Raw genomic sequence first — 17,426 nt, forward strand, 5'->3', positions numbered from 1 at the left:
TCGCGTAGTCGTAAATGCGAGCTCTGCGCCACGTGTCTGTTTAATTGATCTGTTCAATTGTGTGGGGTATTGTTTTCTTCTATGTTAAGAATATGGAATGTATGTTTGCACACCTGTTATATTGGTGGCAACCAAACAAAGTACGTAATTAGTTGCTCCACCACTAGGGGTGAAAATGGGCAGATACGGACGGATAGTAGCTCATCCTTTATCCTACACTAATGTATTTAAAACGGATTCAGGATCGGATATGGATAGTTCAAAACGGGACGGATACGAATACAGGGACCGGATATTTATCCGGGCGGATAAGTGACGGATACGGATATAATTTGATCGGATATCGGATACTTGTCGGATAATGCATTAATTGGTTATCATAAAATATTCTTGTTCGACCACGAAATTGCAAGTAAATTATCAATAATAATAAACATTTAATAGAAGATAATCTCAAGTTCCCACATAAAAATGGTAAAATGAAGTATTGATTATGTTGAAACTTGGATACTAGAGTGATTTCACGTATAACTCACGCAATAAGTGAAAATAAAATAGAAGAAACGTTGACATCCTGTGGATTTTATGGTCCCATTATTTTTTATGACTATATGTGCCATATGTTGTACCTTAGTATAATTTCATGGATTTCTAAGGTTATTTGTACATTATTAATTTCTTTCTACATAAAATCATCAAAATATAATTAAAATTCATAAAATACACTAGTTTTAACCCAAAATTGCAAAAAAACTTACCAAAACAAATAAACATTCTATTCAAATATAACCTCAAGTCACCACATGAAAATGATAAGTGAAATATTGATTATGTTAAAACTTCGATACATAAAATGATTTCACGTGTAACTCACACAATAAGTGGGAGTGGAATGGAAGAAACACCAACATCTTGTGAATTTTATAGTCCAAATGTTTTTGATAACTATATGTGGATATATGTTGTGTCCCCGTAAAAATTCATAAATTTTTAGGCTATTTGGTGTATTATTAATTTCTTGTTGTAGAAAATCATCAAAATACAATTAAATTCATAAAAATATTGTAGCGTCGACTCAAAATTGCAAATAAGTCACCAATATTAATAAATAGTTTATAAAAAGATAATCTTAAGTTTCCACATGGAGATAATCTTAAGTCACCACATGAAAATGATAAACTCTATTTTTTTGATATAAATTTAGACATTATTTCAATGATTTTGGCCTAAAAATATGTTTAAATGAAAATGTGATGTACTACAAAGTTGTAGATCTCTTCGAGCTCTACAATTTTCATATAAACTTTATCTTCATCCGATTTCATATGTAGAAGTTATAATTTTATAACTATATTAATATGCAGAAAAAGAAAAAACGGGTACCCGAATTCTGGGTACCCGTATCCGACCCGAATATCCGGGTATTTACCGGGTAGTACTCGCTTCGTATCCGACCCGAATCCAAAGATGCACTATCCGGGTATTACTCGTATCCGTCCCGAATATAAAAATACCTGAATCCGTATACGAAAAAACGGGTATTTGCACTATCCGTATCCAGTACCCGGCGGGTATACCCGACCCGTAGCACCAGTTTCAACGGTCGTCCTGCGTCATATTTTTACAAATAACTCCTCATATCTATCTTAAATTAACTACGCATCCCTCCATGCACACAATCTCCACGTCCGGGCCGTTAGCCAGCCGGGTGGTTAAATTAGCGTAAAATATTTTAAAAAAGTGGTGCAGGAGGTGATGTTCGAACCCAAGCTCTAATGAAAGAAGGGCGTGAGACACTGAGTGAACATAATGATTAATTTTTTTTAATATTAAATATAAATTGTACATATGTATATACGAGTTTTGTAAAATAATAAAAAATATAATCGTGTCGGACCGGATCATCACTAGGGCCGAGGCTACGGCCCAAACACGACACGACGATCGTGTCGGACTGGCACATGCACTATTAAATAGGCCGAGCCCCGGACCAGCCCGCCAGACACGACCCATTTGGTCATCTATACATCCGCACGATAATGATGGTCCTTGTCAGTTGCCGCCACCTCGTTCGTCATCCTGCTTCTTTTCTCTCTCCCCTCGTGCTTCCGCCTCCGCGCCACGCATTCTCGGCAGAGAGCATGGGAGCAGGCGCCTCCTCCCCGTATTCGTCCGACACCGACACCAGCACCGACACCGACCCGCGCAGTGGCTATTGCACGTCCACGAGGGTGTTTCACAGCATGCACACATCATCGTTTTCGCCGTCGTCAGACGTCCCGTTCGTCTTCTCGGCCTTCGCCTTATTCTTCCTCCCCAACCTGCTGCCCCTGCCCACGGTCGCAGCCGCGAGCCAACCGACGCTCATCGACGCGGGTACGGGTGAGTCGATCTTGCTCCTGGCTTTTCTTCGTGCGTGTCGCCGAGGACACGATGGTGCCTTCCACGCTTAGGTTATCTTGGCAATGACGAGTTCAGATCTGAGATATTGGACAACCAAAGTCTGTAGCACGACAGCAGTCGGCATATGCTACGGAGTTGGTGGTAATGTTGTGTCGCCTCGGCGGGTCCAGGGCTGGAAGGCACTCGTATTCTCTCGCCTTTTTCGGACTGACGCCTGGTGCAGGTGCCTCTCAGTTTGGAGCTGCTCTGGTTGGGCTTCTTTCTCCGCTTGCGTGCTCTCTCCCTGTATGTATCTAGTGGTATATTACCTATGTCGCCTCCAGATGTCCATGTCTTCGTCGTGTCATTCTACGGCAACAAACATGCATGACTGTCTCTTCCCTTCCCTTCCTAGTCTACGGAACCTTAGAAGTGGGGGAGGCGAGGGATGGAGTCCCTGATTTGCTGCCTATAGTACACATTCGATGGCTCAACATCGACTGTCTATATGAACTTTTTTTACCATGATGTCGACTCGTTTAGTAAAATAAAAAAATTATGCAGGGAGCAGAGAGAATCAATAAAAAATTTTGAGATCTTTTTGTGGATAGTTTATATGGATATTGTTGTGAGCCGTCACAACACACGAGCAATCGAATAGTGATTTTGTATTAGTCCGTATTGCATCCCGTCACAATCGTTTATGGTAGTATAACCAAATATAAAGCAACGGTAATAGATGACCCTGTGAACTGATTGCGGGACTAAATCACCAAACCAACAACATCTTATTTACCGCATAGTATGATTTGACCAACATAAACTTGTTGCCCCGTGAGCGCTCTCAGTGACTGTTGCCTCCTCCGAGTCCAATCCATCCATTTCTTATTGTCGGTCGCCCGTCCGTCTTTTTTCGCGAACGATTTCTCGTCCGTCTTCACGAGCTGCAGGTGGCCTGTGGGGAGAAGACAGAAGAGATGTGCCTGCGCGCAGCAGCAATGCCATGCCTATCGCTGAAGATGCCATGACATGCATGCCTACTGGTTCCTCTATCTGCATAAGAGCATCCGCACTAGTTACCTAAAATCCATCCTATATTTTTGTTTAGGGAAATATTAACAAAAAACCTGCCCCAACAGTTCCTTATATCATGTTACTAAATTTATCAGGTTCCTATCTAAACCTATTTACTTCCCACATGTAGGAACCAAGACAGAACTCCCGAAATCAACTTTCTTTTACTGCATTATTTTGGTACAGTTAAGGCACCTTTTGTTGCATACTTTGTAAGAATTTGGTGAGCCTTACTTCAGCATACTTGTATTCATCTTTGCACATCATATTGTTCAAGTATATTTCAGTACTATCTGTGAGAACGCTTTGTGAGAATGCAGTGCTCTTTTAGCGAAGGGATTATAGGCACTTTGTTGCTACATGTGCGGTTCAATATTACTATGGAAATTATGGTGACTTATTCAGTTCAATTCACTTTGTTTAGTATTATGGATCACAACCACCTTGTTCAGTTCAGTATTATGGAAAATATGGTGGCTTATAAGTGTATTCAGAATCACCTAACGAAAATAAGGATAAGCATAGCTCTGAAGATACAGAAAGCAACCCTTTTTCTCTATCAAAATAATTTTCGCTGTCACAATAAATTTCACTGGCCTATCACCTAGGATTGAGAAATTGCGGCAATTGGCGCAAATAAAAGCAAGTAACAAAAACAGAAAATTACAATAATATATAATGAAAACACTAACTATATCGATCTGCATGGTGCTGCCACAGGTGCTCCACTAGATCTTGTCGAAGCTGATGGTGAGTTTATTGGTTCCTTATTTTCTTATGTTTCGCAATAAATTCATCAAAATCCGCAGTACGATCATGGGAGGGTTCCACATTGTTTCCCCCATTCTCAAAACATTCGTCGGGATCTACAGTTCCTTCATCTTCAACAATCATGTTATGCATGATTATACAAGCTGTCATTATGTCACTCAATGTTTCTTCATCCCAAAGTCGAGCTGGCCCCCGGACAATAGCAAAACAAGATTGCAAAACCCCAAAAGCTCGCTCCACGTCCTTCCGTACTGCTTCTTGTGTTGTGGCAAAGTATCTATTCTTATTGCCTCGTGGTTCTGGAATTATCTTGACCATTGTAGCCCAAGATGGATATATGTCATCTGCAAGATAGTATCCCATTGAATAGTTATGGCCATTTATGTTGTAGTTCACTCGTGGAGCTTCTCCATTTGATATCTTTGCGAATAGTGGAGATCGGTGAAGAACATTGATGTCATTAAGAGAACCAGGTAAACCAAAAAATACATGCCAAATCCATAGATCGTGTGAAGCCACTGCCTCTAAAATTATAGTAGGTGTATGATAATGACCAAAATATTGGCCTTGGTAAGCTGACGGACAATTCTTCCACCTCCAATGCATGCAGTCAAGTGACCCGAGCATACCCGGAAAACCTCTTTCTTCCCCAAGTGCAAGTAACCGAGTTGTATCATTATTATTGGGTGTCCTCAAATACTCATCTCCAAAAATGTCAACAACAGCTTTAACAAACCTTCTCAGACTTTTCAAAGTTGTACTCTCTCCAATACGTACTTACTCATCCATAGCATCCGCTGGTACTCCGTAAGTTAGCATACGGAATACTGCAGTTGCCTTTTGTAAGTGAAAGCATCTAGGCCCATGGTTGGTTTTAGTAATTAATGTCAACGTAATGTTATATGTGACTAACGTATGTTTGCAGAGACAAATGGTAAGTTAGGTCGCATTACAGGTAGAAGTACTACAACGGTGAAAACAATCCCGGAGATAAGAACTCGAAGCGACGGCTAAAACGACGAAACAAAAAGTGAAGGACTACGTAGTCCGAGTGTTAAGGAGTTGTGGACACTCGTGATTTAGTTAGGTCTTTTATTATGTTTTAACCGTACTATAAAGAGGGGTTGTCGATGAGTAGTTTGACCAAGAGAGTTCTAGTGTAGTGTTGGTGCATATTGACACTCACATATAGTGCTAGGTGACACTCTAGAACATACTCACAAGTTAGAACGAAAACCGAATTGAAAAACAGCGGAAAACAGGAAATAAGGTTTCTGGCCTTGGGGCACCGGACTGTCCGGTGTGCACCGGATTGTCCGGTGTGCCCTCTGCCAGGTGGGGCCAGGCTGGCCCAGGGGAAGGGTTTCCCCACGCAGAAACCCAAGAACGCAAGGTTCCTGAGTGGAATTTTAGTGGCGCACCGGACAGCGCAACAGACAGTGCACCAGACTGTCCGGTGTGCACCGGACAGTGACTGTTCACTGTCCGGTGTGCCATCAGCCCAACGGCTAGCTATCAGAACTAGCCGTTGGAGTCGACCGTTGGCGCACCGTTGGCGCACCGGACTGTCCGGTGCGCCCATGCGCAGAACAGTGCTGATAACGACTAGTTGGTGGGTGAGGGCTATTTATACCCCCTCCAACTACCATATTCAATGTCTTGTTGCCCACATTAATTCCTGCACATTGGAAGAGCATTGCAAGCACCAAAAGCCTAGTGAGGAGATTAGAGAATCTTAATCCCGCATTTGGACCTCATTAGCGCTAGCGAGAGCCACCTAGAGCACACACCACTTGCATTAGGCTTCTCTTGGTCAAGCGAAAGTCTACGGCTTGTTACTCTTGGTGATCGACATCACCTAGACGGCTTGGTGGCGTTGGGAGCTCGGTGATCACTGTGAAGATCTTGTTGGTGACCCGACTCAAGTTTGTAAGCGGTCGTGAGGGATCCACCGCGCCGAAGTGGCAAAGGATCATCTCGTAGTGAGCACTTGGTTCTTGCGAGGACCAAGGGGGAGTGATACCCTTGCGCGGGTGCTTCAACGAGGACTAGTGGAGAGTGTCGACTCTTCGATACCTCAGGAAAAATTGGAGGAGTCTTCTAACCCTTGCTTTACATTCCACACTTAACTCAAGCATTTTACATTGTGTATTTGTTTAGCAAGTATTTGAAGTATTGTCTTAGCATTGTTGTATTTCTAGTTTTATTATCTTAGTGTTAGTTGTTGGGGTGAAGTTGGGCTCTTTCTTAGCTCTTGCTTAGGTTTTAATTAGTGATTTTTAGAAAAGCCCAATTCACCCCCCTCTTGGGCATCGTGATCCTTTCAATTGGTATCACAGCCTAGTTGCTCTTAGATTAGCTTAACCGCTAGAGTAACGATGTCCGGTGGGGATGGACCTCCTCCCGTTTTTTATGGTGACGATTTTCCATATTAGAAAATTCGTATGGAAGCATATTTAGAGGCTATAGACATTGGTGTCTACAAAGCCACCACACAAGGATTCCCCGAACCTAGAGATCCCACAAATCTTGTAGGTGAAGAGTTTAATTATGAGAAATGGAATGCGAAGGCCAAAAACACCCTTTTTAGAGGCCTTTGCAAAGATGTGTTCAATAGAGTTAGAAATCATAAAAATCCTCATGATTTGTGGATGGACATTTGTGCTCTACATGAAGGAACTAGGAGTGAGCGTGAGGAGAGATATCACATTGCTATGAGAAAGTTAAATTCTTTTGAAATGCTTGCTAATGAAAATGCCAATGCTATGTACTCACGTCTTAATATTCTTGTAGAGGAAGTGAATGGCTTGGGGCTTACTCAAATCTCACAACCGGATGTTGTGAGGAAGATTCTCAATGTCCTCCCAATCGACAAATATGGACACATTGTCACTGTGCTGCATCAAATGGATCTTGCAGTTACCACACCTACACAAATATTGGGAAAGATCAATGCTCATGAGATGTACATGCACATCAATGACAAAGATGAGTCATCTTCCAAAAGAAAGAATTTGGCTCTCAAAGCAAATCAAGAAAGAAAAGGAAAAGATAAAGTAAAAATTGAGGAAGAATCCTCAAGCGATGATGACCTTGATACTAACATTGTCTTGATGGTGAGGAAGACCACCAAGATGTTAAAGAAGCTCAATAGAGAAGGCATCAAATTTGATTCAAGAAAGAAGAAATTTTTTTCCAGCAAAAGAAAGCCCATTTTCTGAGATGGATTGCTACAACTGTGGAGAGCTTGGTCATCTTGCTCATCAATGTAACAAGCCCAAGAAAAACAAGTTCAAGGGCAAGAAAGAAGATGACAACGATGATGAGAAAAAGGAAAAGAGATTCTTCAAGAGGAAGGATGGGAAGCACAAGAGGTTCCACAAAAAGAAAAATGGAAAGGCATATATTGTTGGTGACTGGCTCACTGACATTGAGTCATCAAGTGGATCTTCTTCAAGTGAAGAAGAGAATGATGAAAAAGTTGTCGCCATCGCTGGGGACTTCTCTTCACCACCACCATCGCCATCATCGACTTCTCACCTATGCCTCATGGCTAGAGGTGAACGGAAGGTACAAAATGATATTGATATTACTGATGATAGTGATAGTGATAGTGATGAGGAATTTGCTTCACCTTCCTATGATGAACTAGCTGACTTGCTTAAAGAATACACTCAAATCATTAGGAAGTCAATAGCTAAATGTGATAAGTTGAAAAATGAAAATGAATCTTTGAATGCCAATTATGACATAGTTATGAAAGCTAGTGATGAAATGAAAGAATAAAACAAAACTATGTCATCCACTGTAAATGAGCTCACATCCTCTTTAAAAGATGCTAAGGATAAATGTGACAAGATAAATGAAGCTAATAGGGAGTTGAAAGATAGACTAGTGAAAATCAAGGAAGACTATACTAAGATTAAATTTGATCATGATAATCTTCTTATTGCAAATGAACTTTTATCTTGCAATACACATGAGGCTATTAACCCTATTGTTAAGATTGATGTAGCAACCTCATGTGATGATTTGAGTCAAGGAGAGCAAACTAGTCTACATGATGAATTGACCTAAAAAGTTGAAGTCTTGACTTTAGACAACCAAAAATTGAAGAGATACTTGACTGATGCAACTACTAGATGAAAGGTTGTCATTGAGAACAATGATTTCAACAATGAGCTGACAGTGGATAATGAAAGGCTTAAAAATGAGGTCAAGAAACTTAAGAGTGAAAATGAACATCTTGCAACAAGTGTGCAAAAGTTCAACAAGGGTCAATACCTCCAAAATGAGCTGCTCATGAACACTGTCATAAAAATCAACAAGAGTGGTATTGGATACAATGCTTTTGTGCAAAAGAAAGCTACTACTCAATACAAGCCAAAGCAGACTCATAAGCCTATCAAATGCTTTGAGTGTGGAAAAGAAGGTCACTTTGCCCACAACTGCAAAGCCAAACCACTAGCTCCCTTGCCTAAGCACTCAAGACCGTTTGCTTTCAATGCTCATTATGTTCTAAGAAAAGTAGCAAATGGAAAGGTCAAAGTTACATTCCTAGGTCCACCAAGCAAGAGTAGACCTAGACAAATCTGGGTTGCAAAGTCCTTGATTGAGAGAGTCACTGGTCCTATGCAATATAGGGCCCTCAAAACTCAAGCTTGATTTGTCTGTGGATGTAGGTGAACTACAAGACCGGTGGGAGCCATTGGGTTATTGACAGTGGATGCACACAACATATGACTGGCAACCCACAGATGTTCACCTCACTTGATGAGAATGTTGATGGACAAGACAAAATCACATTTGGGGACAATTCAAAAGGGAAAGTTCAAGGACTTAGCAAAGTGGCAATTTCAAATGTTCTCTTGGTTGCACCTTTGAGCTTCAACTTATTATCAGTGGGTCAACTCTGTGATCTTGGACTTCAATGTTTATTCACTCCAACAGAGGTTATTGTATCAAAAATGGATGATGAATCAATGGTGTTCAAAGGATTTAGATACAACAATCTCTACTTAGTGGATTTCACCTCAGAAGATGCAGACTTAAGAACTTGCCTCTTCACCAAAGCATCACTTGGATGGCTCTGGCATAGGAGGCTTGCACATGTTGGGATGAGCACACTCAAGAAGGTATTAAAAAAGGACATGGTTAGAGGATTAAAGGATGTTGTATTTGAAAAGGACAAGCCTTGTAGTGCATGTCAAGCTGGGAAGCAAGTTGCTAACACACATCCTACAAAAGCTTTCATGTCAACATCAAGGCCACTGGAACTATTTCATATGGATTTATTTGGACCTACAAATTATGTAAGTGCTAGTGGCAACCTCTACTGTCTGGTGATAGTTGATGATTTCTCAAGATACACTTGGGTGTTCTTTCTCCATGATAAATCTGAAGTTGCATCTATATTCAAGAAGTTTGCCAAGAAAGCTTAAAATGAATTTGATTGCAAGATCAAGAAGATTAGAAGTGATAATGGTAAAGAATTTGACAACACCAACATTCATGAGTACTGTGATGAGATTGGGATCAAGCATGAAGTATCTGCAACATATACACCTCAACAAAATGGAGTTGTTGAAAGGAAAAACAGGACCTTGATCACACTTGCAAGAACAATGATTGATGAGTATAACACACCAGAGAGGTTTTGGGCCGAAGCTGTAAACACTGCATGTTATGCATCAAACAGGCTATTTCCTCACCGGCTGCTTGCGAAGACTCCCTATGAACTGCTAAATGGAAAAAAGCCAGACGTCTCCTTCTTCCAGGTGTTTGGATGCAAATGCTACATTTACAAGAAACGCCATCACCTAAGGAAGTTTCAAAGACGTTGTGATATTGGTTTTCTATTGGGTTATTCATTAAAGTCCAAAGCATATCGAGTATTCAATCATGCCACTGGCGTGGTAGAAGAAACATATGATGTGGAATTTGATGAGACTAATGGCTCCCAAGGAGCACTTGAAAATCTTGATGATGTAGGTGATGAGCCACTTAGGGAAGCAATGAAGAACATGCCAATTGGAGCTATCAAACCAAAAGAAGATGAAGAAGAGGTGCAAAACATTGACAGGCCTTCTTCATCAAATATACCACAAGATGATGAAAAAGATGAGAGACATGCAAATGAAGATACATTTGTCTCTCATGAACAAGCAAGGGTACAAGCCGAAGATGTTGATGCTCTAGGATCTTCTTCCCAAGTGGTTGACAGGAGAAACTCATCACTACTTCAAGCTCATCCTCAAAACCAAATCATTGGGAGTCCTTCACAAGGGGTTATTACTCGATCACATAGACATGCTTCTTTTATTGAACATCACTCCTTTGTTTCTTGTGTTGAGCGTACATGTATAGATGAGGCACTACATGATCCGGACTGGGTGAACGTCATGCATGAAGAACTTAACAACTTCACCCGTAACCAAGTTTGGACCCTAGAGAAGCCCCCACAGGATGCAAGAATCATTGGAACAAAGTGGGTCTTCAGAAACAAACAAGATGATAAAGGCGTGATTGTAAGGAACAAGGCAAGACTTGTTGCAAAGGGATTCTCTCAAGTTGAAGGCTTAGATTTTGGAGAGACCTTTGCACCGGTTGCTCGACTGGAAGCCATCCGTATCCTACTCGCATATGCATCATGCTATGATATAAAGCTTTATCAACTGGATGTAAAAAGTGCATTTCTAAATGGCTTCATAAATGAACTTGTATATGTTGAGCAACCACCTGGATTTGAAGACCCTAGATATCCTAACCATGCTTACAGGTTGTCCAAGGCGCTATATGGGCTAAAGCAAGCTCCAAGGGCTTGGTATGAGCGTCTTCGTGACTTCCTCATCGAAAAGGGCTTCAAGATCGGGACCGTCGACACAACTCTATTCACAAAGAAACATAACAGTGATATTTTCATTTGTCAAGTATATGTTGATGGCATAATCTTTGTCTCGACAAATGACTATCATTGCAAGGAATTTGGTGAGTTGATGTCGAAGGAGTTCGAGATGTCAATGATTGGTGAGCTGATGTACTTCCTCGGCTTTCAAGTCAAGCAAATGAAAGATGGTAACTTTCTCTCACAAGAGAAGTATACCAAAGACTTGTTGAAGAGGTTCAACATGGAGAAGTGCAAACCAATCAAGACACCTATGCCAACAAATGGACATCTCGACCTAGATGAGGGAGGTAACCCGGTTAATCAAACTCTCTACCACTCTATGATTGGTAGTTTATTGTATCTTACCGCATCTAGGCCCGATATCATGTTTAGTGTCTGCTGTGTGCTAGATTTCAATCTAATCCTAAGAAAGCTCATCTTCGCGCTGTTAAAAGAATTCTTAGGTATCTCAGGCACACCCCAAGTGTTGGTCTGTGGTATCCCAAAGGAGCTACTTTTGATCTAATTGGCTATTCCGATTCGGATTATGCCGGTTGCAAAATTGATAGAAAAAGTACTTCTAGGGGTGCCATTTGCTTGGGAGATCACTAGTATCATGGACATCCAAAAAGCAAAATAGTGTTGCCTTGTCAACCGCCAAAGCGGAATACATTGTCGCGGGTGCTTGTTGCACACAAATTTTATATATGAAACAAACTCTTCTAGACTATGGCGTAGTTCTAGAAAAGGTACATTTGTTGTGTGACAATGAGAGTGCTGTTAAAATTGCTAATAATCCTGTACAACACTCTCGCACCAAGCACATTGATATCTGTCATCACTTCCTTAGAGATCATGTCACTAAAGGATACATCAGTTTAGAAGGAGTGAGGTCGGAAGATCAATTAGCGGATATTTTTACTAGGCCACTTGATAAGACCTGCTTTTGCATGTTGAGAAATGAATTAAATATACTTGATCTCAGAAATTTTATTTAAGATGTCAAAGGGTGTTGTCAAGCTTGCATTGTATATTTAAATTTCTTGTATTGCATCTAGGGCTTGTCTAACCTAGTTGAGATAACTGTCAACAAAGCGAGTGAAAAAGCTTAACTCGGGCTCAAACTTGACAAGTCTTAGTTTTTAAGCTTTTAGTACTTAAATTCTTACTTACTCTGCAATTGTTGGTTCTTGAGATATGCATGAGGCACTACACTTAGGGGGAGTATTCAAAACTCAAATCTTTCATGAAAACCCCTAGTGCAACGCCAAATTGCAAATCTCACCATTTGCCTATTTTCTCTAAAAATTATCTAGCCTTTGGCAAAATATTTTGAAAATTATGATAAAATATATGAGGGTGCCAATACCTGTCCCAACAAGTGTTATTTTGTGTGATTATAAGTTGGGATTTGGTTTGGTTGAAAACTAGATAGAAAATTTCAAAAATTGCAAAATTTCCCTCTGTCTGGGCTCACCGGACAGTTCGGTGTGCACCGGACACTGCACTGTGCACTGTCCGGTGCACCGGCCGCACGCGCGCAAGACCTCCTTTTCCTGTGCGCTGTCTGGTGTGCACCGGACAGGCACTGTAGACTGTCCGGTACGCCCATAACGCGTTTTAAAAAATGACCTCCAGCCCGAGACCGAGCCAGAGAACATTCTTTCTCCTCTCTCGCTTTCTCTCTCAGCTTTCCTGGAGATTCCCCCCTCTGCTCACCGGCGGTGATCGTCGGCGACGTGCTCCTGTGACCTTCTCCAGTGTGGGCACCTCTACCTCCTCCTCTCGGTGAGCTCCTCCCTCCATTGCCTTCCTTCTCTCTCTCTATTTCTCTGGTCAGTGAAGCTTGTGTTCCACCACTTTGATCCAATTCAAATTCTTATGAATTCCTGTGAATCCATGTGGTTGGAGGTGTTCCTATGTGTCCCTCGAATACCCCTGCAGGTTCCTAGCTCCTTAGGGAGGGTTTCACAGCCTCAAATAGCCATTTCTCCAAAACCCTAGAACTCCACATGTCACGTGCTCGGTGAAATATCCAAACCAGCCAAAAATGCTCCGATTGAACCCACGCTTTTCAGGCACCTTCACAACACGTCCAGTAACATATTCGCCAAATTTCACGCCAATCCAATATACTAGGCTTCAATTTCACACAATTCCCCGTTTCGAGCGATCAATTTCGAGCCAAGCGCCCAAATTCCATTTTCTTCGCCTAAATTCAAACCAAGCACACACTTCACTCATATTTACCCATATAAACCTATTCGTGATGTATCAGCTCAATTCCACATCATTTCATACCTCAATGCGAATTTCAAACCTCCTATGGCACTATTTCTCGTTCAAACGCCGTTTTCGCGTCGTTTGACCTCTCGATCGCCATATCTCTCGTTTTCTGTGCCATAATTCTCTGTGTATGTATTTATTCACATTTCATATACTTATGGCTATGTGACTAATACGTTCTCACCTCTTCTGTCATTTCAGTGACCTTGCCTGCCCGTGAGCCGTCTCCTGTCCTGCCTGGATTTTCACCTCTCGTGTGAGCTTTCCAGGTAGACATCCACTCTTTTGATATTCTATTGGCTGTTATCGACTTGTGCTTAGCTTCTCTCTCTCTCATTTGCAATCGTCAGGTCAGGATGCCGCGCATGAAGAATGTGTCGGCGCCAGGGGAGGAGATGACGAGGATCCTCCTCGCCCCTTCAGGCAGGTCAAGGGAAAGACCGTTTATTTGGAGCAGCAGGAAGGCCGCAAGAAGCGACGTCTGGATAGAGTAGCCCGAGCAGTGGCAGCAGTCGCTGAGCAGGCAGAGCAAGGAGCTCAGTTGTAGATTCCTTCCGATCAGATTGCCTATCGAGTTCGTCGCCTCACCTCTCGTCCTCGCTCCTCCGCTCCTACCACTCCCACCACTGCTACCACTCCTCCTCCCACTTCACCTGCTCCCGTCACTCTTGCGCCATCCACCACCTCAACTATACCCACAACCTCCACTACTCCAGCTTCCACTGCTCCTCCTCCCGCTCCCGCTTCCGCTCCTCCTATCCCACCTGCTCGCTTCTGGGAGCGCGATGAGACTGAGGTGCGACCACTTGCTGCGGATCCCAGGCTGTTTGATCTTCAACGTGCTACAGCAGCACGACTACGTCGGTTCAGATACATACCCGTGGAGTCTTGGTTACCTACACAGAGATACCCTGCATCGGCAGATCCATTCAGCACCAGGATTCAGGAGTCTTTCTACAGAGCACAGTTGTCAGCTCAGATTGCTCTGCGAGCGCACCGGCTATTGGATATCCTTGCCTTCCTGCTAGCAGCCGGTGCTGACTCTAAGGTTCACCTCTCCTATCTGCCTAGACTTCTCACTCTTTTGACTACCAGTGGCAGATATGTTGAGGAATGGGTCCGAGTTTTCTATGCTACTGTATGGATCGACCCTGATCACCACTGGATGAGATTTCGATTTGAGCGAGAGGATGTTACCATTCATGCCAGTCAGATTAGTCAGTTGTTTGGATTCAACGAGTCATCGACTCGTCTTCATAGCATGTGCTATGGCACCTCTGACCCTTCTCGTCGCCCTCACTGTGGAGTTTCTCCTGGTACAACTCACGTCGCGGCTTTGTTCCGACTGCCCTTCTCAGATGGGTCACGACGTTCTCCGGCAGACTTCACCACAGCGGCCAGGTTTCTATATCAGCTCATGAGACGGACGCTTCTACCACGGATGGGTTACAGGGAGGCTGCCACTCATATTCAGCTTTGGCTCCTTGGTGCCCTAGTTTCTCACTCAAAGTTTGATGTTGTGGATTTTCTCATTTGTGAGATCGAGGACACCGTACTGGATGGTCTAGTGCTTGTCGACAGCTGCCTTATGCTCACTATCTATGTCACATCTTTGCTCAGCTGATTCGCCCCCCACAGTTCCAGGGTACTCTTGCGGCCTCTCGCCTCATCCTGTGCCGGCACCTACTCCAGTGATTGATACTCAGGCCGAGGATACCACCTTTCATCAGTTCGAGACTCAGGGTGCAGCAGTCCCTGATGATGATGATGATGATGACGACTTTGGGGTTCTACCTCCGCCTCCACCTCCTATGCCTCCACGCACTCATGATCATGAGGCTGGGAGTTCCAGTGGTGCTGCCCCTCCTGCCATTGACCCTGCTCTTATGGCGATCCTCCAGACTCTTACTCAGCAGCAGGCTCACTTAGCAGCGGTCTAGCAGCAGATGTCCGAGAGAATGCTCTCAATTTTTCAGACGATTCAGGACAGGCAGGATACTCTGCAGCAGCAGCTTCTCCAGGAACGGGATGAGAACAGGGCATTCATGACTCTCATGCTTCAGCATACTAGTGTACTGATTCCCCCAGTTCAGTCAGCACCGCCTCCACCTCTTCAGGCTTCTGTTGTGCCAGCTATTCAGCCAGGACCCCCTCTGCCTACAGTTGGTCCTTCTTCCTCTCCGCTCCGGCCGGTCACCCTGGTTTTCACGTCGCCGGTCATTGGCTCCGTCAGCTCTCAGCCGCCAGTGCCACCAGCTCTTGCTGTTACCACTGCCGCTGTGGCGGTGTCTGTGATTTCTTCGGCTCCGACAGCTCCTGCAGCGTAGCCTCCGTCTGAGTCAGTACCAGCTCCAGCTTCTACAACAGATCCTAGATCCGAGACTGACTCTGACCCACAGCTGGCGTTTGCTCTACTGCCACGACCGCGACCGAAAGCGCCCCCGCCACCTCCTCCCTCTTCTGATGTGTAGGTTCGGGTTCCCTTTTGGTGTTTGACGCCAAAGGGGGAGAGATATGAGTTGTGAGAGCTAGGGGGAGTTCGGGAGTTAGTAGAGAGTCATTTTGATGTAATATATGTGCTTGTTACTCTCTATACTAGCTCTACTTTTGTATGATGCTTTTGGCTCACAAACTCTATTATATACTCTCGATGCTCATGTTGACTGTGTGTGTATTATGTTTTCACCTTATATGTTATCACCAGTCTTCTAGTTCTTGTTCATCGATTTGATTTCACTTTTATATATGAACAAGAAACTTACGATGTGTATGCACTCATTCCTATTATTATGTTACACACTCTTTCTGTCAATGATTACTGAGTATAACTAACCATCTTCTCTATTGACAGAAATTTCAAAACAAACTACTCTCACAAATCTTGTAGGGTTGTCATCAATCACCAAAAAGGGGGAGATTGAAAGCATCTAGGCCCCTGGTTGGTTTTAGTGATTAATGATAATGTAATGTTATATGTGACTAACGTATGTTTTGCAGAGATAAATGGTAAGTTAGGTCGCATTACAGGTAGAAGTACTACAACGGTGAAAACAATCCCGGAGATAAGAACTCGAAGCGACGGCTAAAACGACGAAACAAAAAGCGAAGGACTACGTAGTCCGAGTGTCAAGGAGTTGTGGACACTCGTGATTTAGTTAGGTCTTTTATTCTGTTTTAGCCGTACTATAAAGAGGGGTTGTCGATGAGTAGTTTGACCAAGAGAGTTCTAGTGTAGTGTTGGTGCATATTCACACTCACATATAGTGCTAGGTGACACTCTAGAACATACTCACAAGTTAGAACAAAAACCGAATTGAAAAACATCGGAAAACCGAAAATAGGGTTTCTGGCCTTGGGGCACCGGACTATCGGGTGTGCACCGGATTGTCCGGTGCGCCCTCTGCCAGGTGGGGCCAGGCTGGCCCAGGGGAAGGGTTTCCCCACGCAGAAACCTGAGAGCGCAAGGTTCCCGAGTGGAATTTTAGTGGCGCACCGGACAGCGCACCGGACAGTGCACCGGACTGTCCGGTGTGCACCGGACAGTGACTGTTCACTGTCTGGAGTGCCATCAGCCCAACGGCTAGCTGTCAGAACTAGCCGTTGGAGTCGACCGTTGGCACACCGGACTGTCCGGTGCGCCCATGCGCAGAACAGTGTTGGTAACGACTAGTTGGTGGGTGAGGGCTATTTATACCCCCTCCACCCACCATATTCAATGTCTTGCTGCCCACATTAATTCCTGCAATTGGAAGAGCATTGCAAGCACCAAAAGCCTAGTGAGGAGATTAGAGAATCTTAATCCCGCATTTGGACCTCATTAGCGCTAGCGAGAGCCACCTAGAGCACACACCACTTGCATTAGGCTTCTCTTGGTCAAGCGAAAGTCTACGACTTGTTACTCTTGGTGATCGGCATCACCTAGATGGCTTGGTGGAGTTGGGAGCTCAGTGATCACCGTGAAGATCTTGTTGGTGACCCGACTCAAGTTTGTAAGCGGTCGTGAGGGATCCACCGCGCCGGAGTGGCA

At 43.5% G+C, this 17,426-nt stretch overlaps 1 protein-coding gene across 1 annotated transcript; it reads right to left on the minus strand.

Moving 5' to 3' along the window:
* Positions 1-3,319: 3,319 nt before the first annotated feature.
* Positions 3,320-14,316, minus strand: LOC111589568 (uncharacterized). The gene is made up of 3 exons (XM_023300426.1): positions 14,310-14,316; positions 4,518-5,003; positions 3,320-3,435 (listed from the first exon to the last, which is right to left on the minus strand). Exons 1-3 carry the CDS (start codon positions 14,314-14,316, stop codon positions 3,320-3,322), a joined length of 609 nt encoding a protein of 202 aa, XP_023156194.1.
* Positions 14,317-17,426: the final 3,110 nt, after the last annotated feature.

This window comes from Zea mays, chromosome 6 (genome assembly GCF_902167145.1).
Source record: "Zea mays cultivar B73 chromosome 6, Zm-B73-REFERENCE-NAM-5.0, whole genome shotgun sequence".
Classification (NCBI taxonomy): domain Eukaryota; kingdom Viridiplantae; phylum Streptophyta; class Magnoliopsida; order Poales; family Poaceae; genus Zea; species Zea mays.